General features: G+C 36.6%; 10 protein-coding genes across 10 annotated transcripts; 5 read left to right on the top strand and 5 right to left on the bottom strand.

Annotated features, from left to right (window-relative positions):
* Nucleotides 1-59: 59 nt before the first annotated feature.
* Nucleotides 60-1,596, top strand: I206_107590 (uncharacterized protein; the record flags this gene model as incomplete). The annotated part of the gene is made up of 3 exons (XM_019157635.1): nucleotides 60-1,003; nucleotides 1,102-1,379; nucleotides 1,451-1,596. The coding sequence occupies 3 exons, from the start codon at nucleotides 60-62 to the stop codon at nucleotides 1,594-1,596; spliced, it is 1,368 nt and encodes a 455-aa protein (XP_019009275.1).
* A 140-nt stretch (nucleotides 1,597-1,736) lies between these two features.
* On the bottom strand, nucleotides 1,737-2,329 carry I206_107589 (uncharacterized protein; the record flags this gene model as incomplete). The annotated part of the gene is made up of 4 exons (XM_019157634.1): nucleotides 1,737-1,875; nucleotides 1,935-2,058; nucleotides 2,112-2,139; nucleotides 2,207-2,329. 4 exons carry the CDS (start codon nucleotides 2,327-2,329, stop codon nucleotides 1,737-1,739), a joined length of 414 nt encoding a protein of 137 aa, XP_019009274.1.
* Nucleotides 2,330-2,746: 417 nt separating this feature from the next.
* I206_107588 (uncharacterized protein) lies at nucleotides 2,747-4,353 on the top strand (the record flags this gene model as incomplete). Its single annotated transcript, XM_019157633.1, has 2 exons — nucleotides 2,747-3,904; nucleotides 4,015-4,353. The coding sequence occupies 2 exons, from the start codon at nucleotides 2,747-2,749 to the stop codon at nucleotides 4,351-4,353; spliced, it is 1,497 nt and encodes a 498-aa protein (XP_019009273.1).
* Nucleotides 4,354-5,053: 700 nt separating this feature from the next.
* I206_107587 (uncharacterized protein) lies at nucleotides 5,054-6,994 on the bottom strand (the record flags this gene model as incomplete). The annotated part of the gene is made up of 4 exons (XM_019157632.1): nucleotides 5,054-5,861; nucleotides 5,923-6,549; nucleotides 6,619-6,769; nucleotides 6,844-6,994. The coding sequence occupies 4 exons, from the start codon at nucleotides 6,992-6,994 to the stop codon at nucleotides 5,054-5,056; spliced, it is 1,737 nt and encodes a 578-aa protein (XP_019009272.1).
* Nucleotides 6,995-7,424: 430 nt separating this feature from the next.
* On the top strand, nucleotides 7,425-8,264 carry I206_107586 (uncharacterized protein; the record flags this gene model as incomplete). Its single annotated transcript, XM_019157631.1, has 5 exons — nucleotides 7,425-7,507; nucleotides 7,591-7,663; nucleotides 7,797-7,933; nucleotides 8,025-8,137; nucleotides 8,215-8,264. 5 exons carry the CDS (start codon nucleotides 7,425-7,427, stop codon nucleotides 8,262-8,264), a joined length of 456 nt encoding a protein of 151 aa, XP_019009271.1.
* A 369-nt stretch (nucleotides 8,265-8,633) lies between these two features.
* I206_107585 (uncharacterized protein) lies at nucleotides 8,634-10,176 on the bottom strand (the record flags this gene model as incomplete). The annotated part of the gene is made up of 4 exons (XM_019157630.1): nucleotides 8,634-8,714; nucleotides 8,789-8,985; nucleotides 9,063-9,482; nucleotides 9,558-10,176. 4 exons carry the CDS (start codon nucleotides 10,174-10,176, stop codon nucleotides 8,634-8,636), a joined length of 1,317 nt encoding a protein of 438 aa, XP_019009270.1.
* A 679-nt stretch (nucleotides 10,177-10,855) lies between these two features.
* I206_107584 (uncharacterized protein) lies at nucleotides 10,856-12,535 on the top strand (the record flags this gene model as incomplete). Its single annotated transcript, XM_019157629.1, has 3 exons — nucleotides 10,856-11,096; nucleotides 11,167-11,553; nucleotides 11,625-12,535. 3 exons carry the CDS (start codon nucleotides 10,856-10,858, stop codon nucleotides 12,533-12,535), a joined length of 1,539 nt encoding a protein of 512 aa, XP_019009269.1.
* A 152-nt stretch (nucleotides 12,536-12,687) lies between these two features.
* I206_107583 (uncharacterized protein) lies at nucleotides 12,688-19,644 on the bottom strand (the record flags this gene model as incomplete). The annotated part of the gene is made up of 13 exons (XM_070203550.1): nucleotides 12,688-13,239; nucleotides 13,311-13,387; nucleotides 13,441-13,573; nucleotides 13,647-14,414; nucleotides 14,473-15,019; nucleotides 15,078-15,144; nucleotides 15,208-15,283; nucleotides 15,349-15,512; nucleotides 15,576-16,112; nucleotides 16,166-16,642; nucleotides 16,696-17,472; nucleotides 17,701-19,214; nucleotides 19,274-19,644. The coding sequence occupies 13 exons, from the start codon at nucleotides 19,642-19,644 to the stop codon at nucleotides 12,688-12,690; spliced, it is 6,060 nt and encodes a 2,019-aa protein (XP_070059651.1).
* Nucleotides 19,645-19,957: 313 nt separating this feature from the next.
* I206_107582 (uncharacterized protein) lies at nucleotides 19,958-22,177 on the top strand (the record flags this gene model as incomplete). The annotated part of the gene is made up of 5 exons (XM_019157627.1): nucleotides 19,958-19,964; nucleotides 20,017-20,737; nucleotides 20,796-21,008; nucleotides 21,069-21,549; nucleotides 21,602-22,177. 5 exons carry the CDS (start codon nucleotides 19,958-19,960, stop codon nucleotides 22,175-22,177), a joined length of 1,998 nt encoding a protein of 665 aa, XP_019009267.1.
* Nucleotides 22,178-23,306: 1,129 nt separating this feature from the next.
* On the bottom strand, nucleotides 23,307-25,894 carry I206_107581 (uncharacterized protein; the record flags this gene model as incomplete). Its single annotated transcript, XM_070203549.1, has 9 exons — nucleotides 23,307-23,470; nucleotides 23,540-23,804; nucleotides 23,862-24,052; nucleotides 24,110-24,623; nucleotides 24,678-24,954; nucleotides 25,014-25,073; nucleotides 25,142-25,526; nucleotides 25,589-25,694; nucleotides 25,754-25,894. The coding sequence occupies 9 exons, from the start codon at nucleotides 25,892-25,894 to the stop codon at nucleotides 23,307-23,309; spliced, it is 2,103 nt and encodes a 700-aa protein (XP_070059650.1).
* Nucleotides 25,895-26,006: the final 112 nt, after the last annotated feature.

Genomic DNA, 26,006 nt, shown 5'->3' with positions numbered 1-26,006 from the left:
CTCGCGCATCAGATCGTCTTTGTACAGAGTGAGATCAACAACAACAATAAACATTAATAATGCCAGTCAAAAGGTCTGCCGGATCATCATCCACCGCACCGAAAAGAACTCGTTTCGCAACTTCTCCATCTGCGAATTCTCCAAGTGGATCAAATTCAGCAAATGATGATGATTATGATGGAATGTTAGAAAATGATTTACAACAAGGTGCAGCACGTAATAAACAACGCGCAAAACGTTCTTTACAAGATAAAGAAGGATATGGATCAGATTCTTCAAATGATGATGAAGGTGTAGTACCTTCTAGACGTCCAGATTCAAAATCTCAACAACAAGAAGAAGAAGATGATGATGATGTAGATATGTTTGCTGAAGATGTTGATATAAAAGAAAAAGAAAAAGAAAAAGATCTAAAAGGAAAAGGAAAATCTAAAGATTTTTTAGATTTAAATGAAATTGAAGGCCAAGAATTCGATCAGCAACAACGTTCCAAAAAGAATCAAGATGAAAATGATTCAGATGATTCAGATGATGAAGATGAGAAAGTAGAAAAGAAACAAGGTTTAGATGGTGATATGGGAACTGAAATTACACCTTTTAATATGAAAAGTGAAATGACACAAGGTAGATTTACAGCAGATGGAGAAGAATATATGGAAAATGATAAAGATGAAAATGATAAACATGATAGTTGGTTAAATGATCCTAACTTAAATAAAGAATCAATTAAAAAAGCTAAAAAAGCACATAAAGAAAGAGAAAGATTAGAAAGAGAACTTGAAGAAAAAGAAAATTCAAAAGAAAATAGATTAAAAGAACGTGAATTATTAAAAGAAGCCATAAATTTAATGGAAAGAGGTGAAACTATTTTAGAAGCTTTACAACGTTTAGGAAAATTTGTTGAAAAAGAAAAATTAAAAAATGAACAAGGAAAAAAGAAATTAAGTTGGGCTGAAAAACAAAAGGAAAGAAAGAAAATAATGGCTACTGAGCAGGAACAAGCGTGAGTCTTAAATCTTTGTACAACGATGAAATTTCCAATTCAGAATGAAGATATGTCATTTTACTCATATGGGTGCTAATACGTTTCTCGATGTCTAGCGATCCAATACATACTCCTAATCCATTCACTAATCTCTCTAACATCGTTTCTCAACTTACAACGTCCGGCCAGATTGATGTATACTCTTTATCGAAAGAAAGTATACAACGTATGTTACCTGCCGAATCAGCAAATACAAATGGTTCTTCACAACGGCCTGCTGCGCCGCCAATGCCTGTTATACCGACCGATACTAGGCAATTTCAATATAGGTTTTCAATGGCTTACGTGAGGAATTTGCCTGAAGCTCAAAGGCCAGTGGAAAGGGAGGTATTTGGTGAGTCATACCTACCGACAGAAATGCCATGGCCAATTCAGCTCATCATACCATCCTTATTCGTCGCTTAGGTCCCTTCCCTGCTCAACAATTGAAACAATGGAGAAATACAGGATTCTTTGGTGGACCAGCTTGTGAGAATGTCGAACTTCGTTTAATGGGCACGGAGAATCAAAATGGTCCGTGGGGTTCTTGGGCAGATATAGTCGGCCAATGATAATAATTTATTTGAGCATGATGTGATTCAGTCAAGCATGGAGGAAGCTATCGGTGTAGTGAACGAAGCAGCAAAGAGAAGAAGAAATCACCATATTGTAACATCAAACAACATATGCATTATTTCCGTGACTCGCGAATTTAACGATCTTTCCGCTTTTCCTCTAACGCTATATTTTCAGATATGGTGCTTTCCGATGCTAAAGTCGAATCCAGATCAAGAGAGTTCGGTGGCATATTATCAGGTCGAGTTTGTACTTTTGTAAGTTCCAAAACGAACCTGTAAATGAAGATGAAAGTAAGATCAATTCATAAGCATGATAGTGTAAGAAAACATACCACATCATTGATGCCCATAATAAAGCTGTAACTCCCAGTAATGATAGAACATGTTTATTCCATTGTGTTAAAACAGCTAAACCGAATAAAGTAAGAAGTAAAAAGAAGAAACAAAGATTCATAGCTGAAATTTGAACATTAGTTTCTCGTTATCGTGGATGAATCTCATTCACATACCCATTACGACAGCCGCATTAGCTCCTGGCTGTTCAAAATTAAATGTTAAATAAGCTTCAAATATTATACATTGAAAGTTTCAAGTGATGACATACTTCAAATACCGATTTCACTAACATTCCGAAAAATCCAGTTTGTTCTTTCTCATTTAAATCATGTTCTTGTCTCTCAGGAGATATTTCTCCAGAAGAAGAATCTGATTGATCTTTCGTCACCATCTTGTTATTCTCAACTACCCAATTGTCATATACGATGTGATTGATTCAATCTTATATCTAACATTTCAACATTATAGATACTCGTATGCGTTAACTTTTGTGGATTGTCCAAGTGGAGGGAAGAACAAGGGCATACCTTGTAAAAAATACCACATCAGTCTCATGTTGTCCTGATCTCATATTATTTCTTTGATATATTTGATTCCGCTATCACTCTCTGACCATCGGAAGTTGCCTTCATTCATCACTTACCGCGACCTCCGCTTTTCAACTTTTTCTGATCAATTCGGCATCTGAGATCACATTCATGCAAAAGAAGGCTACATACAAATAACTTTAGAGACTGAATTGCTCAACTTCTTGACTGGACTCTCTCTTCTCAACGGCTCTCATTGTTAGTCTTTGTGGGCAATCAAAATGCTTTCCCGTAATGCCCGTTCGATAGCACGAGCTTCTCGGTCTATCTCTCAATCCTCAAAACCACGTCGACACTTAAATACAACTTGTATAATATCATCTCCTTCAACCAGCTCAAAACAACAATCAGCATGGGCAGCAGCTACTGAATCTGCACATTCTATTTTGACACCTCCTTCTTCTTCATCATCATCATCATCATCATCTTCAACATCCTCTTCGTCGTCCTCAAATGCATCAAGCTTAGATGATCCATTAGCAGTTATAAATGCTGAAATTGGAAATTTAAAATCTTCATTATTTCGTATGTTAGGATCATCAAATTCAGCTTTAGATACAGTTGCAAAATATTATTTTCAAGCAGAAGGTAAACATTTACGTCCATTATTAGTTTTATTAATTTCACAAGCAACAAATGGATTAGGTGAAAAAGGTTGGGAACAAGTTCAAATTGAAAATCGTTTAAGGAAAAGTTTAGATGATAGTTTAACTTCACAAGGTGGTGTTTTAAATGATTGGAATCCTGAAGTAAATGGAAAAGAAGGAGATCATAATAATTTATTTTCAAATCCATTTAAAATACCTGTAAATAATAATAATGATCAACAAAATAAAATTGAACAACCTAAAATATTAAAAAGTGAATTTGATGAAGAATTAAAACAAAATGGTCAACCAATAATTCTACCTACACAAAGACGTTTAGCAAGTATAACAGAAATGATTCATGTTGCTTCTTTATTACATGATGATGTTATAGATAATTCAAATTTACGTAGAGGTGAACCTTCTGCACCTTCAACATTTGGAAATAAATTATCAATTTTATCTGGAGATTTTTTATTAGGTAGAGCATCAGTTGCATTAGCAAGATTAGGAAGTAGAGAAGTTGTTGAATTATTAGCAACTGTAATTGCAAATTTAGTTGAAGGAGAAGTTATGCAATTAAAAGCAACTTCAAAACCTGAAACTAAACCTACAATCAAAGGTTTTGAAGATTATATGAGAAAAACTTATTTAAAAACTGCAAGTTTAATGGCAAAATCTGCTAGAGCTGCTGTAATTTTAGGTGGATGTGGAAATGGAATTAATAAAGAAGGTGAATGGGTAAAAGATGTAGCATATGGATATGGAAGGAATTTAGGAATAGCTTTTCAGGTGAATTAAATACTTTTCCTTTTTTTTTTTTTGATAAATCATTCAAAATTAAGTGGTTGTTCTTTAAGCTAATTGATTTTTTTATTTTTTATTTTTGTTTTTTTTTTTAGCTTATTGACGATGCATTAGATTTCTTACCACCAGATCCTTCTTTAGGTAAACCTTCACTTGGAGCTGATTTAAGATTAGGTTTAGCAACTGCACCTGCTTTATTTGCTTGGGAAAAATATCCAGAAATGGGACCTTTAATATTAAGAAAATTTAATCAACCTGGAGATGTTGAATTAGCTAGAGAAATTGTAGGTAAATCAGATGGATTAAAACGTACAATTGAATTAGCAAAAACTTTTGCTGGATCTGCAAGAGAATTAATAGAACTTTTACCAGAAAGTGGAGCTAGAGAAGCTTTAATTGGTTTAACGAAAAAAGTTGTAGAAAGAGTTAAGTAAGGTTTTTACATGATGATAACAAAATTAGATTCTCAAGCATAATTAGAATGTTTTCAAAACGCCTTCTTCTGTGAGAGGAATATTTGAATGTTCGAGTGACTTTGGATTTATCAATATAACATATCACAATTTAGAAAAGGTTAAGAGGTAAATTAACTTTAAATTGTATAATACATAATAGAAGATATAGAATATCAGAAAGGATTTTTTGAAATCGGGGTTCATAGCATATATCAAATTATTTAAAATAACCATGCATTGCATAATCACGTTTTGTTTTAAAAACAGACCATTCGGCGTTGGTGTTAATTCAACGTCTCCTTTAATGCAGAGTAATCATTTCTATTGCTGCTCATAGGCTCAGATTTCAATATCATCATGATAATTCTCTGCACTCTAGGTAGGACCCCAAATTCCCCCTAAAGGAGTCTACGCAGAGGATTTGAAATGATTGGTATAGTATCGCATTTTATCGAGCATTCAATATAAAGATTGCATTAAGGATATTAGATCTTTCATCATCAATAATGGAGCTTTTCTCACTTGATTTCACCAATGGAAATTTACACCAATGGATATTTACAACATATACAAAATAACAAGTAATAAATGTAACAAGATTTAGATTAATCATAACAACAAATATATATAGAACTTTTATACCAATCGCATCATTTTCATAACTTAAGAAGCCATCAATTTACCATCCACCACCTCCTATACCTAAACGTCTATATTCAACTAATTCACATTTCGTACTTGAATTTTTTTTTTCTTCTCCATTTTCTTCAGGTTTTTCATTTTCCTGATTTACAATAACATCAATTGAATTAATCTTATTATTAGGTATACGTAATCTATACCAATCACCAGAATAAGTTATAACAATTAATTGTTTTTCAAATTCAACTTTTGTCGTTGTCATTGTCGTTGTCGTTGTTGTAATTGTATTTTTATTTTTATTTTTAATAAATTGATTATCTTGTATTAATGATTTATTTATAAAATTATTAGAAACATTACGATTTATTGAATTTGAATTACTTCTTTTTATTTTTTCTTTTTCTAAATTTATTCCACCTCCAACTCCACCTCCTAATTTAGGTGTAGGAGTAACTGTTCTACTTGAAGTATTATCACTTCCACTTCCAAATGATCTTCTTTCATCTCTACCTCCCATTCCAATTAGATTTATTCCTCCAACAGATGACGAATGTTGAAAATTAGAATTTGTTTTCTCAATTTTCTTTTCATTGATTGAATCATTTATGGGTATTGGAATATTTACCCAACCGACAATAAACATTTCTGATTCTTCATCTGTTTGATCATTTTTCATTGAAGGTACATTAACTCCTGCTTTTCCTAAAGCTGAACTTATAGCATGTGGATTTTTTCTAGGTAAATAATATTGAGCAATAGAAGGTGAAGATGAGAAATATTTAGGTAATGGTAAATTACGAGATAAGAGATTTGTCAATGTTTGAGTTGATGGTGTTGGTGTTGACCTATATCCCAAGATTTTATCAATATATCTCAGTAAATGAATGGGAACAGTACGGAACTCACGATCTACCATTATCTGATTTAGGTAAATTATCATCCCTCCATACGTGTACTGTACCTTTATCACTCCAACCTACTACTTTACTTTTCCCATTTCCTTCAAATTCACATCCCCAAATTTCTGCTTTATCAACTCCTCTTCTAAGTTCTCTTTCTAATCTACCACGAGTTGTATCCCATATACGTAATAATGTACCTCTTTCTGAAGTAGTCATAATATGAGTTCCATTTATAGTAGTTGAAAGCGTTGATAAAGGGTGAGTATGAGCAAGAATTATAGGTGATCGAAATGCGGTTGATGCTGGATTTGAAGATGATGGTATAGGTGGACAAGGTGGTAAAGAAATAAGTTGAACATGTCCAGATTGACGACCTGGTAAAGCCAATAAACAAGATCCAGGAGAAGTTGAAAGAGCCATTAAACCAAATTCATTTTTAGCTGTTTCCCATTCACCTAATTTTTCCAACCAAAATCCTTTATTTTGGGCAATTTCTTTATTTTTGCCTTTACTTTTCGTTGAAATATCAGACGATTGATTGGTGTTGGTACCATATTCGAATGCAATGACTTTTCTAGATAAAGCTACGCAAAAGAGTCCATTTCTAGCTTTGATACCTCTTATTCGTTCTCTATGCAAACAAAAATGCAATTAGCTAATATGCTGAAAAAGAAGAAAGTGTCAAATGGGAATAATGTACCCAAATTCAACTTCTGCAATTGGTAGACCTAGTTTATCATTAAAAATAACTGCTTTATTAGGTGAATAAAGTGGATTCGCTCCACCACCTTGTAAGATCAATAAAGGAGAATTAGGTAAAAGAAGAGCAAGGGTTAATGTTCCAGGTAATACTGATCAATCAAACAAGTATATTATTAATCATTGAAAATGGCATTGAAGTAAAGTAAGTTATATGGATACTCACTTTTTCGTTTGACCAAAGATAAAGGAAATGATTTCCAAATTTCATATCCCTCTTCTCCTGCAATAGCGAAATATCGACCATCTTGTGAAAATGTAATTGAATGTATAGGAGGTGGACGTAAAGTAGATACTTGATATCTACCTAATTGCATCTTGACATCATTTTCTTATTTGTTTGGTATCAGCGTATCATACCGTATATGTCACTCAAGTCCTTGGATACTTGGTTGCTTCGTTGTAGATGTATTGAAATGCACAATGAAGACTATGTAATATGTTGTTCAGGTGGCAAGATCAACTTAGTCGGGCAAGCTTACAAGCTTGTGATATACGCATCATCGAGAATGTATTACGTAATTTGTCTTTCAAAACGCAGAAATGTTCAACCTTCATTTTCGTTTTAGCAATAACATATCATTCTGTCTAACATCTATCCATCTTATTGCATTCACGTCTCGATAATTAATCGAAAAAACATACGCTTATACCGACCAAGTCAATCCCTGATTCTCCCGCTTCTCAATACGCCTCGCAAATCAAATCTTGTTACTCGAAGTCTACACATATCATATTTAAAGCAAAATGTCAGATGACGAACGAATGGATACTGGTGATTTCGAAGGAGGTGATTATGAACAAGATTACCTTGATCCAGATACATTAAAGTGAGTGTTAAATATTTACTGGAGATCAATATACATATACAGCCACTATACAAAATTAACTGACCTTTGAATTTTTACAATAGCTACGAAAATGAAGATGGTGTTGAAAACGAAGAGGATGGAATGAATGCAGAAATAGATGAAACTATGATAGTTGTAAGTATCGAATTTATTAAAAAAAAAACACCAAATCAAAAAATCTTATTATACTTATACATTTTTATTATCTGAATTTAATGAAAGTTTATTTTTAACTAATGATAAAAATATCTTACAATTTTTTTGATAGGAATCAAATGCACCACAAGATGGAGAAAGACAACGTACAGGAAAAGCAGCAAAACCTAATGAAGTTAGAGTAACTACACCTTATATGACTAAATATGAAAGAGCAAGAGTATTAGGTACAAGAGCTTTACAAATTAGGTTAGTAATTTTGTGTATTAAATTTAAATATATTTTCAAAATATCGTAAACTTACTCTTTTTTTTTAATAAAAAAAATAATTTTTAAATAGTATGAATGCACCTGTTTTAGTACCTGTTGAAGGAGAGACAGATCCATTAGAAATTGCTTTAAAAGAATTAGCAGCTAAAAAAATCCCTTTAGTAATACGGCGATATCTTCCTGGTAAGTTTTAACCAGGATGAATGGTTTTTAATACATCAGTCTGATTAAAAGATATTAATTGAACAATGTATTATTAGATAATTCGTTCGAAGATTGGAAAGTTGAAGAATTGATTAACCAAGAATAAGCGGCAGATTAGATCCAACTTCTCAGCGAGGATTTACGTCGAGATGTATTGATAAAGTAGAGTAGAGTAGATTCCAGAGAATGCTAAGCATATTCCGCATAGTGCGCGGATAACGTTTTGCCTATCTGTGGATTATCAGTGTTATGGTTTCATCAATTCGTTTCTTTTGGCTTCTGTTCATATACCATTTATTGTGACATGCAGCATTATTTGACCGTAAAGATATACATACATACATCCGAATCCGCATCGTACCAAACGTAGGGGAAAAGGAGTAACCAGACTCCGCTCTGCGCTGAAATGAAATAATCAAACTATATACATTGGAGAGAGGATTGAGAGATGGAGTTGCGAGAAAGAAGAAGAGTTTTAAGAAAGTACGGCAAGAGACCAATCTTTGAACCAGATACTTTGATCTTTAGGAGAAGCCCAATCATCGGTATGTCCACCCTACAATCGTGGATAAAATTCATTTAGTCAATTTATGATTGAATTGAAAAAAGGGGTAGTAGTGGTTTACTCACGAAGAAAGTTTGAGCCATTATACCGTAGATTTTCGTACCTTCTGCAGTAGCAAAAGTTACATCTTTCAAAGAAATAACAGATTTACCATTAACCATTAATTCTTGTTCACCATTTGCTGAACCAATATCATTAAGTTTTACTCTCATAGCTACTGTTGTCCATTGACCTGTTGCCCATGAATATGCTCCTCTTTGAACTATTAAAATCATCCATGGAAGAAATTAGAAATTGTAAATTAAATTAAAAGCAATATCAATCAATCAAAAAACTCACTTGATTCTCCATAACCTGTATCTGTATTTGTATAAGGAACAGGTAAATAATCATAAATTTCACCTGCACCATTTGTTCTCCACATTAATCTTGCAGAAAAACAACTATCTCTATTATCTTGTCTACCACCTGAACAAGATTTTGCTTGTGAAATTGAAGTACCACCATATAATCCAGGCATTTTACCACCTTTTACAAATTCAAATCCATTTTCTAAATAAACTGAATATGAAAATGAAACTTCTTTTGCATTATCAACTTGTACACCATTATGTGAACCTTCTGTATAAAATGAAAATCCAGCTGAAGTTAATCCAACTGTACCACTTGGATAATTTGCAATCAAAGAATTTGAACCATCTGGTGCATTACTTGTTGATGGTAATTTACCTGCTGTTAAAGGTTTTAAAGCTCCATTGACTATTTTCCAGCAAGAAATAAATTGTCAGATATATATTGTTTTTCTTCGATGTGTGAGAGAGAAAGACAACTTACATGATAAACCACCATCTGATGTTGTCCAACTAGCTGAACCTGTTCCCCAAGGGAATAAACTATTTCCTGACCTACCACTAGAAGAAGAAGAAGAAGAAGTAGACTCGGCCTGTGCAGAAGATGTTGAACTTGATTGTTGATTAACACTTGAACTTTCCCATGAGCTTGAAGTTGAAGCCAAGTTCGATAGCATCGTTGAATAAGCGGTCTCTGAACCTTCTGAATTAGAAATAGATGAAGAAGTAGGTATAGCGTTATTATTTACAGCTGGAATTGTTGCTGTAGTTGAAATAGTGGCGATTACCGATTCACTTTCACTTTGAGTTGATTTTGATTTACAAGTTGAATTTCCCCTTTTATTCTTATGATTTACTTTTTTTCTTCTAACTAATTTTTGTCCAGTAGAATGATTTTGTTTTGATAAATTTCTTTTTCTACTTATATGACCATGTCCATGAGAATTTAAAAGTGCATTATATTTTCCATGTCCATGACTATCTGTATCATCCCGTGATACTAATTTTCTAGAAGCTGCTTCATATAATTCTCTAGTTTCTTGACTTGTTGCAATGACAAAAGGAAGTAAAGGTAAAAGGTAGAAGAAAGTGGGAGTGTACATTTTTGTTATTACGCGCTGCACTTGTTTGATTTGTAAAAAGGTGATAATGAAATGAATTAGGTATATCTCCAGGATATATTTACGATGAATGAATGTTTAAGAAAAAGGTATTTTGCGTTAATGATGAGGTTTTGCTCACAGAGCTTTTCAGAGGATTATGAATAAAAAATGAAAGGTTGAATGAAAGAGATCAAAGCTTGAAATTGGTATAAATGCATCATCATCACAAAACCTACTCACAGACACGCTCTTATTATAAAATCAAATCAAAATCACATAAAGACAAAAAGCTCAAAACGCGTGTATCAAACACAAAAAGGTAAAATGACCTTAGGGGGATCCCTGTGCGTTCCTTTCTTGTTAGATGCTTGATTGATTGATTTTAAGGGAATTTCATTCAACCCAAGATCTCCCCTAGATATGATGCCTTGAATCAATCATTCCGCTAAATGGCTGGTCCCGCTCTATAAGAAATAACAGGTATTGATAAATATGTATCCAGAGCTGCAATGCCACGTCATGATATTATGGAGTGATCTGCATCCGGAGGTGTCCGAACGATAAGATTGAAAAAAAATACGATTGATGGAGCATGAAATATCATTGGAAACTTGAATATGAACGAGATACTGAAATAGTTTGAAGGAACTTCCATTGACTAAATTAGTCCATTAACATCATGGGAAAGAACAATAAGCGAAAGCGTACAAATGCGCTTACACAACCTTCAAAACTACCTACTCCACCTAGCGATTCTCCTTCTTCAACTAACTTGATCGATTCAGATGATTTAGAATGTACAGTAAATGTTCTCGAGACATTATGCGAATTTCCAGAAGAATTATCAGGGAAAGAAATGAAAGATTTAAAGAGGAAGGTACATGAGTTGTATAGAGTAATGGCAGAAGGATCTGGGTTGGGTATGTAATAATTTCATAAAGTGTATGTCATTTGACCAAAGAGCTAATATGTTTGACGGGATTGATATAGGTAATTCCTTAACTTCTAAAATATCAACAGCACTTTCAGATTATCGATTTACTGATGCTCTTATTCATTTATTTGAAATGTATACACGTAATTTACAACCTAAATTAGGAGCATTACAAAGATGGGTTAGAGAATGTGATGCTACAAGTGAAGCAGATGGTAGTCCAGGTGATCCTGAAGCTTTAAAATGTTTAGATATGATATTAAGAATTGCAAATAATTCTCATTCTAAAAATGTATCTACCGATAAAAAAGTATTCGGTACAGATGGATTATCTTTAGAAGAGGGTAATGACAATGTTATTCAAAGTAAACAAATTTGGAAAGCTAGAGAAAATAATAGAGAAATTGCAATTTGGAAAATGATTCAAGAAGGAACATTATTTGGTGAGTTTGAGATTTTCTGGGTAATTGAAATGATACTAAAACCATGTACATGGGTTGTTGTTTTTTTTAAGATAAACCACCACCAAAAACTTATCCAGGTTTTAGACCAGTACATCATGTAAAAGCAGCTGAACGTAAACCACCAAATTTATACGATTCAACAGTTTACGGTTCTTCTCCTGGAGCTATTACTTTAACTCCTATTTCAGAAAGACCAATTCCAATAAAAGTTAATGTACCAAATGTACCAGGTGCATTTGTAATTTTAGATGTTTTTACACCAGAAGAATGTTTACAAATTGTAAAAGTAGCAGAATCAATTGGATGGGAAAAAGATGAAGCATCATCAGGAAGTGCATTAAATAAAAGTTCAATTTTAGCAAAAAATTTCATTTGGTTAGCAGATTTTGAATTTTTGAATCATTTTTATAAATCAATAAAACCTTTTATTCCTTTAAATGCACCTATTGATTTAAATGGAAATGGTGGTGGAAAAGTTAGAGGAATTAATTCAAGATTTAGAATTTATCAATATACTGAAAATCAATTATATAGACCACATATTGATGGTTCTTGGCCTTCTGCAGGATTAAATTTAAAAACAGGAGAATATTTACATGATTCAAGTTTAGAAAATGATCCTTTATGGTCAAGATATACTTTATTAATTTATTTAAATGGTAAAGAAGATATTGGACCAAATAATTCAGGTTGTACAACTTTTTTTTTACCTAAAAAAAATCAAATAGGTTTTATGGAATCTTTTAGTGTAAATCCAATTCAAGGTTCTGTACTTTGTTTTCCACATGGTGATACAATTGGTTCATTACTTCATGAAGGTTCTGCAGTTGAAAAAGGTGGAATCAAATATGTTATTAGAACTGATTTATTGTATGAAGCAAAAGGTTTTGGTCAATTTAAACCTCCTGCTAGTGTTTCAGTAAAAATTGGTGGAAAAGATGAAGAAGGTTTAGGAGGATAGATAAATGATATTTTTTTTCGTTTTTTTTCGTTACTCTTGTACAAAATTTATATTACTCATTGTATTAAATACATTCAAATCATTTTGTATATATTAAAAAAAAATGCATTATATAATTCAAATTCAAATACACACTTATAGTAATACTTTCCCTATTCTAAATACTCTTTCAAACTACCTGTAACTTTTTCAATTTTATTTAATAAAATTCTAGCAGATAATTCAACATCATTACTTTCATCTTCTAATAATTCAGTTAAAAATTCAGAAACAGTTTCAGGAACAAATGAAATTAATTCATTAATTGATTTTTCCCAAATTTTATTTAAAATTTTTAAACTTGTTAAACGAATTTTAATATTATCTGATCTTGTTTTTAAACAAATTGATTGATTTAATTTACGTAAAACATTTTCAGAATTGATTAAATTTGATAAATTTCCAAAACATTCAATTAATGAAGTTAAATCTTCGTCTTTTTCTTCTTCGTTCAAATCCAAAGAAATTTGTGAAATTAAATTAGGTAAAATTTCTAAAATTAATTGATCTGACCAATAAGTTCCTTCATCAACTTCAAATGATTTTGATAATACATCTAATAATAAATTATGTAAACCTTTATGATTTATTAAACCTTCTGAATAAGCTGGAAGTAATTCTTGAATGTGAGGTAAAAGAATAGCCATATATGGTGATAGGAGATTCTAATTAAACGATAAAAATTTCAAATTAACATTTTTTATTTTACACTTTATATCATTCAAAAATCACTTACCTTGAATTTGACTAATAATCCCATCATCACGTGTAATAAAACAATCTTTCTTTCAATCAATCGACCATCATCAATAGCTATCGTAATCTCTGTCAGCTTGAACTTATCTATCAATTGATGTCATGCTCACCTTTACCTTCTGCTAAATCAATGACTGCCCAATCATATAATCTAATGAAGAGAGGTTTGAAAGTAGCTTCATTAAGTTTAGTAACAAGTTCAAGGAAAGATCCAATAGCAGATTCTTCAATATCATTAATTACCTATTTTCACATTTACTAAATTAGCATTCCTTGATATTTTTCAAATGAGGAGAAGAAGACGAATATGACTTACATCAAGATCAACTTGTCTAGATTGTAATCTGTTTCTTAAATCGAAAACATCCAAGAAAAACGCAAAAATACTTTTCATCATAATAGGTAATTCATCTCTTGATGAATTTTTCAAAGTTAATCTTAAAAGATCAAAGAAACCTTTAATAGTTTCACTATTTTCTTCATTTTGTGTAGATTTCCATAAATCTAATAAAACAGGGAATAAAGTTTTGGTTCTAATTTTCTTAGAAATTGTGGTTGAAACTTTCAAACTTATGTTTAAATCTTTAGATCTGTAATCTATTGTAGAGTTTAAAATGTTTAAAAGTTGTTTTGATGATATAAAGTTTGATACTGTTTCGATCAAAGCTGAAATTACTGAAAATGATGATTTGGTTATTGTTATTATTGTTTTTGAAGAATTAATCAAATTCAATGAAAGTGTGATTATTGATTGAATGTAAGGGATAATTCTCGATCCAAGGTGTTTGATCAATAGTTCTATCAAATCTAAGCTTGAAATGACATTATTACTCTCCGGTGTTTTACTTATTGATCCCACCAAAGCAGGCAAGACGCTAGCTAGAGCGCTGTCCTCAGCTGGTAGAGCCGTTGAAGCGACAGTTTTGATAGCGACAAGCGAGGCTTTGGTAGTATCGGATGCTGCACCGAGAAGAGACGAAGATCGCTTGATTATATCTCCAATAGCTTTTGTACATTTACTTCGAATATCTGATCTAATGAGCGACACTCTGTCAGAGAATGTGTTGAGAGCCATCACAGTATCCTGAGCAGCATCATCAGCATCAAACCTCTGGTATTGCGGAAAAGTATGTTCAACTTACTTTGTCTGTACCATCTGTGATGAGGTGTAGGACTATACTCAAGAAGTTCTCGGCAGAGAGCAGTTGCATAGCACCTCCAAGAGCAGCTTGAACGTTCTTGGAGATATCCGTGGACGCCAGACTGACATTGGCAGACTTGGCTGCAAGTTGAATGAGCTTCTGCACGACATTTTGGACAGTGACTTGAGCACATTGTTTGCCCTTGAGTTGATCAATGAGAGCAAGAGTAAAGGTGAGGAGATGGTTAATTTGCTTGATTGACCGATCGGAAGAATCATTTTCAGATATGGTTCGACTTAGGAAAGCTTCTTTATCGCTTTCAGAAAGATCATTGACCAAACGTGTGAGCTCGTTGACGACTTCAGCGAGAACTTCAGTCTTGATCGAAACATCGAAAGTGGAGACCAATGACGAAGGGAGCTCCAGAATGATGGCGACAGGGTTACCAGCTCGTCCGGCTTTGGTCGTAGATCGATCGACCAGTAAGATACAAACCGGGGCGAGGAAGTCGGCAGGTCCAAGTGACTTGACAAGATGTATGAAGAATCTGTATATCGTGGGTCAGAGACAATTGAGGTTCTGGTTAGCACTACAGGTGGACTCACGGCAATGTACGATGTTTGGGTAATCTACTGGCCATATCCGTGAAGATGCTCAAGAAAGTCAAAGATTCTATCAAGTTCTTTGCGTCAGCGTACAGCGCAAGCGATCATTCCGTAACGTATAAGAACTTACCGTTATACAACTCAAGGCTATTTGCAGCTTTTTCTTTCAACGACTTGGTCATGACTGGAACAATTCTTGATACAGTCTAATTAGATATGATGATCAGCGCCATCTCAAAGATTCCCGACGCGACGACTCAACAAGACATACCTTTTCAACCACTCCGAAACTGTATGCATCATCTCGTTGGAAATCGCTGGCACCCATGAAGGTGAAGATGGGCATGACATTATGCAGTACAGCTTCAGGTATAAGTCGTGCAAGTTCGGAGGCAACCAGTAAAGCCCGTTGCGAAGTTCGCGGATTGGTTGAGGCTGTGTATTCACAATTATCAGCCTAATTTGGTCGCGAAAAATCGGTCGTGAACGAAGACTCACCTCTGATCACTTTGATGATGACTTCGATACCAACATGAGCTCTTCCGATTTCTTGCGGATCTTGGATTTTCTCTACTAAAGCTAATATAGCAGCCAATACTTCCTGTTCTAGATAATCTACACCTTGTGTGATGTATTGCCGTTTGGCCAATAAAGCACTGAGGATTGACATGAGAGATGCGACAAGCGTAGCGTCTCCAGGTAGGACTTTCCAGTCTCTCGACTCGATCAAAACAGTCAAATCAATTACAGCTGAAGTAGGTTTGTCGTCTTCATGATCATCGTTTCGTTGTTTCTTCCTGTGCACGGTCGTTTCCAACGGCTCAGCTAACTGTTCAACGACTTCCACTACACCTGGTGTATCCAACTTGAACGACTGCAACAGTTTGGAAGTAGCGAGAGATTCCTCGCTCGATAAGTTATGTAGAGATTGTATAATAGCCAAAGTGTATTCGATCTTCTGAGCGGTAGGTAGAGTTTCGAACACGCCATCGACCATACGCTTGAAAGATATTTCTCGCAATTGGCCAAGTAAAGCTAATCCAGATATCAGCTGATCCAATCTCATCATGATTTGCCGAACGGCTCACCTGAAGACTCCTCGGTATGAAGAGCGGAAAGTAAAAAGTTCCAAACACCCGCTTGTTGATCGGCAAGCACACTGACACTTTCCTTGTTCACTGCAGAGAACAGCAAGGCAAGGTAATCTTTTCGATCGACCGGTTCGAGCGAATTGAGCCAAATTGTTTCATGGTGCTTTTCATCTTGTAAAACCAACAGCAGCGGCAATAGACCTCGAAGAATGGAATGATCGTGTATATCCACCAGTAATCTCAATAGCGTGAGTCGATCCCGAATTGACCTGTGAGAAACGATATGAGAAATGAGACATCCAAGAACGGCTCTCCGATGAGCTGTTTCTTTCTTGTTTTTCCCATGTACGATTACAAGAGCAGCGTAGAGGATTGTCTTTATCCTGCCGCTATCGACAGTTATATCATCAGAATTTTCGATAAGCATGTCGAGATATTTCTTCCTGTCTGAAGGTTTGAGCAGTTGAACGGTGTCTAAATGAGGATTTGTCAGCTGTTTGACTTCTGAGAACTTGAGAGAAACGAACCTGATTTGTCGCCATATACCGTATCCAACGCATATATATTCTCACTAGACTGAGCATTTTCAGACATAGCTTTCAGAAGATCAACAGCTGCTGAGCGAACTTGTTTCTCCGCATCCTGAAGAGCAATGACGATGGATGGTAACATGATTTGAAAATCGATACCTTGCTGGCCTTTCACCCCTGAATAGGCAGAAACGAAAGCCAAAGCATGTCGCAAAGAAGCAGTTCTCAAAGTAGATTCAGATTGGCCTGTCCAAATTGATGCGAAGAACAGTAAAGCGTCTTCTCCGATCTGAGCAAAGAGGGACCGTAAGAGGCTTGAAGCGAGCGGTTTGGGCAGTAAGCCAGTGTTCGACCAATTGTAAACCTCATTGGCGATGAGCTTGTATGGAGCCGATTCTTCGGGAGCAGCGAGATCCTCCTGCAACCATGTAATCGGGTTTGTAGATTTGCGTACTTTGGTGATGGACGCCAAAAGAGATAGGAAAGCACGTTGAGATGTTCGAATGTCGGTTGTCTTTCGATAGACTGCATCAATGTATGATGACGAAAAAATGTCCTCCGCATTGTCAATCTCCTTTAACGACGCAATATGACTATGCTTGATATGTCGCAAGACTCGATGAGCGGCTGTGATTTGTTTTGCTCGGTTACCGCAAGCGATGAGTTGGGCAAGTACGAGGTGAGAAAGCAGTCTTGCTGACGCATTTCTTGCATCGATTTGAGTGATGAGGAATTTGATATCCTGTTCGAAATGTGATGATTCTTGAATTGCATCTACGGCATAATGTACGTTAGCCCATCGCTTGCAGATGACGGATGAGAGGTGGGGCAGAGTAATTGCGTATCAGAGGGTGGTGCATGAAGTCTGTAGCACATGTTTTGGTATCATCGCCACGTTTCCGAAGAAAAGTGTGAGTTGACCAGTCGCGACTTCTGTTTATAAACATTTGCGCAGAGTAGGATAGTGCGATGAATGCACGAAAGGAAAAAAATATCACTTACCAGCAAGCGCAGTTGCTATGAGCACGTTTGATTTGGCCAAGATACCGTGATTATCGTCCGATCTGGCTTTCGCGATCTCGGTAGTGAACTTGCTGAATTCTATAATACCCTTAAATCCACCACCGAATATTGTGCCTGCACTAGCCTTGTTGAGGGGAGATCTCTTCTCAGATGCAAGAATGACGGGGAAAAGCAATTCCTGGAAAACCTGTCTGCCAACGTTGGGATATTTGGTCAAGACCTTGTCGGTAAGAAGAGTATTGGAAATGTAATTAAGGTGATGACCTAGTATGGTTGAGTCTGGCGAAGTACTCCAGAAGGAGGATTTCACACCAGAGATGTATTTTTCGACAAAAGTGATTTCTAACAGCTGTTCAGGATCTTCATATATCGCTTGGATGACAGCCTCTTCTGTATCACCCAATCTAGCTAATAATGCAGAGGTAGCAGATTCATCCTGAGTTCCTGACTGATAAAGTTGTATAACCTCTTTAACACCTTGAATTCTACTTGAGATATCCGCAGCGTATATGTTGAGGTAAGCTGATTCATCCGCTGGCTTTTGGACGAGCTGATGATCAATCTCAGCCGTAGTTGTCGCTTCAATATATGTTGAATCTACAATATTTGGATGTCGTTCTCGAAGATTGGCCAGTAATGATCTAATGATATCTTTGGTTTCTTCTGTTGTGTTCTCATCTGACCCGAGTCGAAGAAGGGCAGAAGCAGACAGCTTGGCGATCGATTTGGGCAATTCCCGATGTTCTAATACAGCTCGGGTGGTTTTGAAGTGGGTTTCTGGATCCTCAAGAATCACTGCTACGACAGTCTTTAAAGCGGTCTCGAAACCGTACCTCTCCATTGCCGCTACCAAGATCTGATCTAGCTGCTTGATTTTTGATAAATTCTCAGCGGCATGCTCTCCTAGTCCAGCGGCGTATCCAGGTCGATCGTTAAGTATGACCAGTAAAGTCAGAATTCTTTGAGACGAGTTGGCTCCGCTTGTCGAAGTGAGAAGAGAGGACACAAGAGCATGGAAAGCTTCATCTGTCAGGTAGACTGAACGGGTGAGAAGCACTAATGGTGGGTATACAGCTGCGTTGACATCTTCACCTCCATTTTTGGTGGAAAGGATAGTTACAAAAGCTTCAACCATAATCTTGACCAGACCTTCGTGTATCCCTTTTCCTTGTTTGCCACTTTCGACAAGATCCACCATGGTAGCTGTCCAGAAGGTCAACAGGGATCGATGCACAGCTTGCTCTTTGACGGCTTGTTGTACCATAGTAGCGACATCTCCAAGCAGTTTTAACGATTTATCTCGAGCAGGGGATATGGTTGTCGTGATATACGACCGGGATACTGGTTGGGCGTTCTTAATGAGTGGGAAGAAAGGTGCATAATAAGTCGAGGTTTGAGGAAGAGTGAGTATAGATAAGATTCGAGGGAAATTAGGGGATTCATGGTACGGTAAGAAAACTTGAAGTAGCGTTTCGGCATTCATCTCATGAACCCTATGAAAGATAGTCAGCCAAGCACAAAGCAAATCGCTATCTTTTGATCTGAGACCCACCTGAAACGTCGAACAAGCCATTCTATACATTTCCCTCCAGCCATAATACCTATCCATTTCCCTAAGCGCCGCAAACATCTAGCTAGAAGAAAATCAAGTTCGTCGTTCTCCTCTTGAGTGAGCATCATTCTATCTGTCCGTTTAGACTTCTCAGAGAACAGCTCAGATTCATATTGCTCCATTTCGGGATCGAGAGACAAAATCTCTTCGAAACCTGATTGAGCGAGTGCGTAGATAGAATCTAGATCATGTGTGGAGGCGACTTTAGGAGGGAAAAGGTAAGATTTTGAAGATGGTTGACCGTATTTTGAGGTCAGTCGAGAGGCATCCAAGGAGGCGATGCCTTGAAGTTGAGCGGCCAGAGAAGACATTGTGACAAATCGTCTAAGGGTATATGCAGACTATGACTCAAAGTCTGCTAGTACTACAAGATAACTCGAAAAAATCTGAAATTAGACCAATTTATAAAAGAGAATCTTCGAAAAATCAACTTTTGAAGTAACGCTGAGAGCCGATCAGCGGAGTTTGAATTTCAACTCCGTCTTCTCTGCTTGAATCGATATTTGATCCCGCCGCTCGTTCCTAGATAGCTGAAAAAGTTGAAAATGTCATAATAAGCGGTCTATTTTTCCATTTAGTGATCATTTTGTGGTATCCTCGACACCGGACACCCCTAAAGGCATAATGCAAGGTGAGTCTGGGCAGACTATATGAAGAGATTCGATGCTGACAAGGGCCTTTAGCCTCATCATCGAGACTAAAACCAGCTCAAGAGACTCTGTCCGGCTCAGAATCCGGATCAGAATCGGATTACTCCTCTTCAGATGTTACCGAGGACGAAGATGGAGCTGAGCTTACGCCAGCGCTAGATGCTGCTATATTAAGAACGCTTAGCAAAATAAAAAGGAAAGAAGGCGTATATGGGACGGAGAACGTACTACAGGAAGAATTGACAAGAGCTCAAGAGAAAGCAGATGCTAGGGGGATTAAAACTAATATCATGAAGAAAGTTGCAGAGAAACCATATTTACTTCAAGATTATCATCGAGCCAAGCTATTGTCCGGAGACAATGCTGAAGAAGAAGAAGAAACACCTTTGACATATGTTGAATCTAGACGGAAAATTCAGGAAGACGCTATCTCAGCTTTCAAATCTCTCGCAGATGATGTATCTGATGAAGAAGCTGACTTTATCACTAAACGAGACAGGGATGAGGGTGAAGAAAACATGGAAGAAGAAGAATATAGGAAATTCCTACTTGAGATGGGTGGTGGAGAAGATGAGGTTAGAAAAATACTTGGAATGGGAGATCAGCCCACCTCGATTGTGTTAGAGGAAAACGAGCAAAGTGATGACGCGAATATAAAGGAAGCCGATACAAAGACAGAGTCCCTAGATCTCAAACCCAAGAGAAAGACTAAGAAGGAAAGGAAGGCAAAGAACGATGATGAATTTTTGATGAAGTAAGACGACTCATACCCAGAGCAAAGGCATGTGATTATGCTAATGCTATATCGGTAGCTATATCCTGAATCGTGGTTGGATTGATCGATCGGAAAATCACGTACCGACTTACAAGGAGGTTGTGGGAGATGATGAATCTGAAGAAGAAACTGAAGATAAACCTAAAGCTGGACCATCAACCCATCCATGGGGTAAATTGGATGAAGAAGACGAGTTTGATGATAAAGCGGATGCGTTCGAAGCGGAATACAACTTTAGATTCGAAGAGCCGTAAGTGGTCTCTCATTCTATATTGCTTTATTGAAAAGTATTTTGACCAATCAAATGCAGTGGCGGCTTCGACATCCTATCTCACCCCCGACAGATAGATTCTCTCGTGCGAAGACCTGATGACGCGCGTAAGTCGAAACGAGCTAGAAAAGCTGAAAGAAAAGCTGCGGAACGAGCTGCACAGGAAGAATCTTTGAAAGCTAAAAAGGGATCAAAGCGAAGAGAAATGGAGAAACGTATGGCTTCACTCAAATCCGATTTAGCAGCTGAAGGAGTAGAAGGTGAAGTCGATTGGGATTCACTCGAGAAAGTACTGGATGGTGAATGGGATGAGAATGAATGGGAGAAAGTCGTCGGAGGGATGTTGAGTAAAGCTGGAGAACAAGAAGACGAAAATGGAAAACCTACTTGGGATGATGATCTAGGGGATGAAGAGTACGATGAATTAGAAGAAGGAGATCCTATATTTAGGCCAGACGAAGCTATGGACATTGAAGAGAACGGTGAATACGGGTTGGAAGACGAAGGACCTATAAATATGGTAAGTCGCTTCACTTCGGAGTTGAGGCATTCGCTAAACATGTTGTGCGTAGGATGCGGACTTTATCGGTGAAGAGCCAACTAAGAAGAAACGAAAGAAGGATAAGAAAACAAAAGGAAAAGCTGTTGATGTTGAAATAGAAGACGAACCTGAAGAGATAGGTCTTACAGTAGCTGATAAAGCTAAGAAAGTTAAAGAAGCTATGGAAGAATATAAAGCATTAGATCATGAAGATATGATAGGTGATCTACCAACTAAATTTAAATATACTCATTCAGCACCTGTATCTTTTGGTTTAACACCTGTTGAAATTCTCTTAGCAACTGATGAAGAATTAAATAAAGTTCTTAGTGTGAAAAGTATTGCCCCATATAAAAAAGGTGGAATAGGTTTACAAGGTAGAGGATTAGGTAATCGAGTAAGAGAATTGAAAGAGGATTTAAAAAAGAGAAGATGGGGACAAGATAATAAACCTTGGAAAGAGAATGGGGTAGAACATTCGGCTAATAAAGAAGGTAAAATGAAAAATACAGATGGAGAGAAGAAGCGAACAGGAAAAAGAAAAGGTAAAAAGGAAAGGCAGAAAGCTGCTGCAGCTCAAATTACAATCGAAGAGACTAAGTCATAAATATGCATTCTGGATGTAATTTTTTTTTCTATTATAATATCAATTTATATCATGATCTCCTTATATTATGAATATCAATTATTTTCGCTTATTCTCAGTCCATCACGGATCAGGATTAAGTCCCAGGAATTTCAACCATGAGTTCTGTTCGGGAAGAATTAGCGCATTAACAAAAGACCAATCGACAAGCCTTTTTCCCTATGAGTGTGTGAACGTTATCAAATCTTTTAGTAGTAGAGAGCCTTTTAAAAGGAACCGTTGCAGCTCAACCAATCCTTATTTAAAATCTTCTGGACATCCTTTACTGTTTATCTGGGCCTCTTCAATTGGCAGTAAACTCTCTAATACCACGCGGTTGACAATCTGACTGATACTGACAAGCATTTTCAAATTCATAAATCTGTTGTCAAACCAATTTCTTATGGAGCGTAATTGAAAAACTTCTAAATCAATTCTAACGACAATTTCGGAAAATCTTCAATTGTCTAATTGCAACCGTTGAAACTGTTCAATAATGCCGGGAGGAGCTTGATAACCTACAAGAGGCGGTACAGGTGGAAGAAGGGGGGCGGTGACAGTAGCTACGATATGCGAGGCAGGGAGAAGAGCTAATTAATTCACAGATATATAATATCAATTACAAAGATCCGATACTTTCATTGTGTGCATAGAGTAGGATCACTTTATAACAAAGCTTGAGATATACTGTCACTTCCTGTGTTACTAATGGAGTCTGATTATTCATCAGAAGGACAATATCAAAAGTGTGAATAGTCAAAAACCGTTGAACATCAACAGGCAGGGGTACATCAAAATGAAATATCATAAGGTGGGTCTAAGTTAAACGGTGATCACTCAGACCAGGCGGGATAGCGGTCAGATTCATTTTGAGGGAATGATTTAATTTTGATCTGAAAGATAGGCAAGAGATGGCATATAGTATCATAAAATACGATTAGATAATAATAAATCGCTATCAGACCCAGGTCTTCTTTGTCCTATTGATCAATTGTTTATAAGGAGAACCACTTGTCTTCACTTTGTATATTGGATGGTTATATATTGTAATGCATGAAATGAATGCAAATATATAACCTTGTACTATCAAAATAAATTAGATATTTAATGATCAAATCTTCGCTTTACTTGGAGCGGAATCATTATTACTTTCACATACTCTCCTAATATCTCTTAAAGATTGTACTATATTATGTTTAAATCTTTGAGTTGAAGTTTTTTCACAGGAAAATTTCGATTCAATACCGAATTTAACAAGGTATGGTCCAGCTAAATCTATTTTATTTCATTTATATCAGCTTTTTTTTGGTTATTTTTAAAAAAAAAGCCAAAAATAAAACTTACAATTTATACCATATCCATCTGGCCATGCAGCTCCAAATCCAGTACCCATAAATTTACCTCCTGCACTTAAACCTGAAGTTGATAATTTCCATTCTTGTGATTTTGAATATAATTCATCATCAAATAAAGGATGAGATTCACCAGAACGTAAGTGAACTTTTAGACCCATAAGATGTCTATCATAACCTTGCCCTGCAGACGATTGTCGTGTAAGATGATTATGAGCTTTACATGCTTCTGTTAACAAAGCGTAACGCTTGGCATCCTGCTTGCACAATTCAGCAAGTGACATTGACAATTCGGTATCGTATATATCACTCACATTCGACTTATCATCCAGCATGCTCTTCACAAAGCTCCGACTTTCGTTGCTCAGACTCCTAATGACGTCTGTACGTCCATGTAACATCATTCTGGTTGATGCAGTCTCGTATGTAGCCGTAGCGTATCCTTGATCTTTATACCACGCTAGTTGTAAAGCTTGTTGGATATACGCATCGGGTGATTGTTTGGCTATCATTGCATGGATCGTCAGGTGACTCACACTCGTCAAATTAAAGACTGGCTTACCAACTGCTTTTATCCATTCCGCGCCATATTCGTTCCACCATAATTGGCTTGCATCAGAATCATCTATTAATTTTTGATTTCGTTCTTTGCACTCTGTAATCTCCTTGTTGATCTGCTCATCTACCACCCAATTCAGGGCTTTCCATCCTTCCGTACCCGTGCTGGTATTACTTGATGATGTGAATTGCGATTGATCGACGGGTTGCGCCAGAACGTACTCTCCTACGATTGAAGGGATGAGAGCGTCTACAGGAGAATGTTCACCCATTATTCCTGCTCGTCCATTGGTTTCAACCATGACTGATACTGCTTTATCGAACCACCTATTTTGAGCACCATCAATCCCGGACGCGGTATTTCGCACTTGAGAGTCCACCGGCGCAAGTCGGATCGGGTCATCTGAGGATGTAGATGGCAACGTATATGGATCAAGGGAAAGACTGATTAAAGAGGAAGATATGGAGTCCAAACTCGCACGATTCTGAGGCGAGAGCATTAAGAGGTGTTCTCGATTCTGTCGAGAAGAAGATCAGCTGTATAACCAATCAATGTTTACGATCAAGCTGACCTTCGTCCAATTATCTCTTTCGTCTGCAGTCAGGACTCCGATACAGTCCGCCTTCTCCCCACGATCTTTGCGTTTCTTGGCATCTGTAACGGCACTTTGAAACCGCTGTTCGATTTGTGAAGCTGGTAGCGGCTCAGGTGCACTGTTTCCTGACGGGGAGAAAATATCGATAGAGTATATATAATTGTCAATCATCAGAGTAATGTGCGTTGCCCTGTTGTCGACAACTGAGAACGCATCGCTGTTGGGAAGAGGTATACGAGACAGGTTGAACATCCTATTGGTCATTGACATGAGTTACTTCATTGAGTTGATCTGCAGGTACAATGTACATACCTCGAGTACTGATGCATGTCAAATGGTCCAGCCTTTGAAGAGTCAGGCAATATCTCTTCTCTGCAAATCAATCAGCACTTATTAGCTATCGTCTACCAGAACCTTAGCCGTTTTCCAATTCGGCGTACCTCAGCAATTTCGTTCTAAACTCGGCAAACCTTCTAGCAATCCAAGCGGCTTTACGTATTTGCCAATCAGATATCCATTCCTTTTTTACTATCTCTTCCCATTTGACAGGTCCTGAAAATTTGCCAATCTGTTTCGATATCCATTCCTCTCCTCCACCTTGACTTCCCGATTTTGCAGCTTGTTTCGGATTCGAATCAGGGACAACCATAGAGGTCCAAGAGGAAGAGGATGAATCTTGGTTTGGAGGAGCCGGATCCGCTGAGTCAGGAGCGAACATCAACCACCAATTCGAATTGATTAGTAATGGTGCTCTCCATGTATGATAAGCTAATCCCAACCAAAGTGTATCATTTAGCCAATTATTTGGCGAAACGTGGTCTAAATCTATACAGAATTCAAATCAGCTTACACAATAAGGAGAGAAAATATCCTAAATGATTATTTACCTTTAAGACGTTCTTGCAAAGCCCTACCTAAGCCTCCAGGAGCAGCAAAATCTTTAGCAAATAATTTCCGTTTCTCCACTTCATTAGCTAAAGCGGATCCTTCGTACTGTTTGTCAATGATACATGAGCTCTTCACAGAAGAAGATATTCATCATCATGACTCACAGTCTGCTCCAAAATAGGTCCAAGACTCTTCACATATCCTTCCAAGCTTTTCTCAAGGTCTGGTATAGGTAATCTAGGTAATATGGATTGATTTGAGAATGTCTTAGGTTGCTCTTTACGATAAGATGAAAGAGCGAACATTCTGGTTTGATTGTTTGTTACAATCTGGGATAGAGTAGCTTTTTTAATGAGGATGCTTGGTATACGTGGTCGTGATATTCGATATGTAGTATATACAATGGTTGATGTGGAA

The sequence above is a fragment of the Kwoniella pini genome, chromosome 11, assembly GCF_000512605.2.
Source record: "Kwoniella pini CBS 10737 chromosome 11, complete sequence".
Classification (NCBI taxonomy): Eukaryota; Fungi; Basidiomycota; class Tremellomycetes; order Tremellales; family Cryptococcaceae; genus Kwoniella; species Kwoniella pini.
Note: the sequence above shows the minus strand (reverse complement) of the source record. Positions and strands in the feature narration are given on the sequence as shown.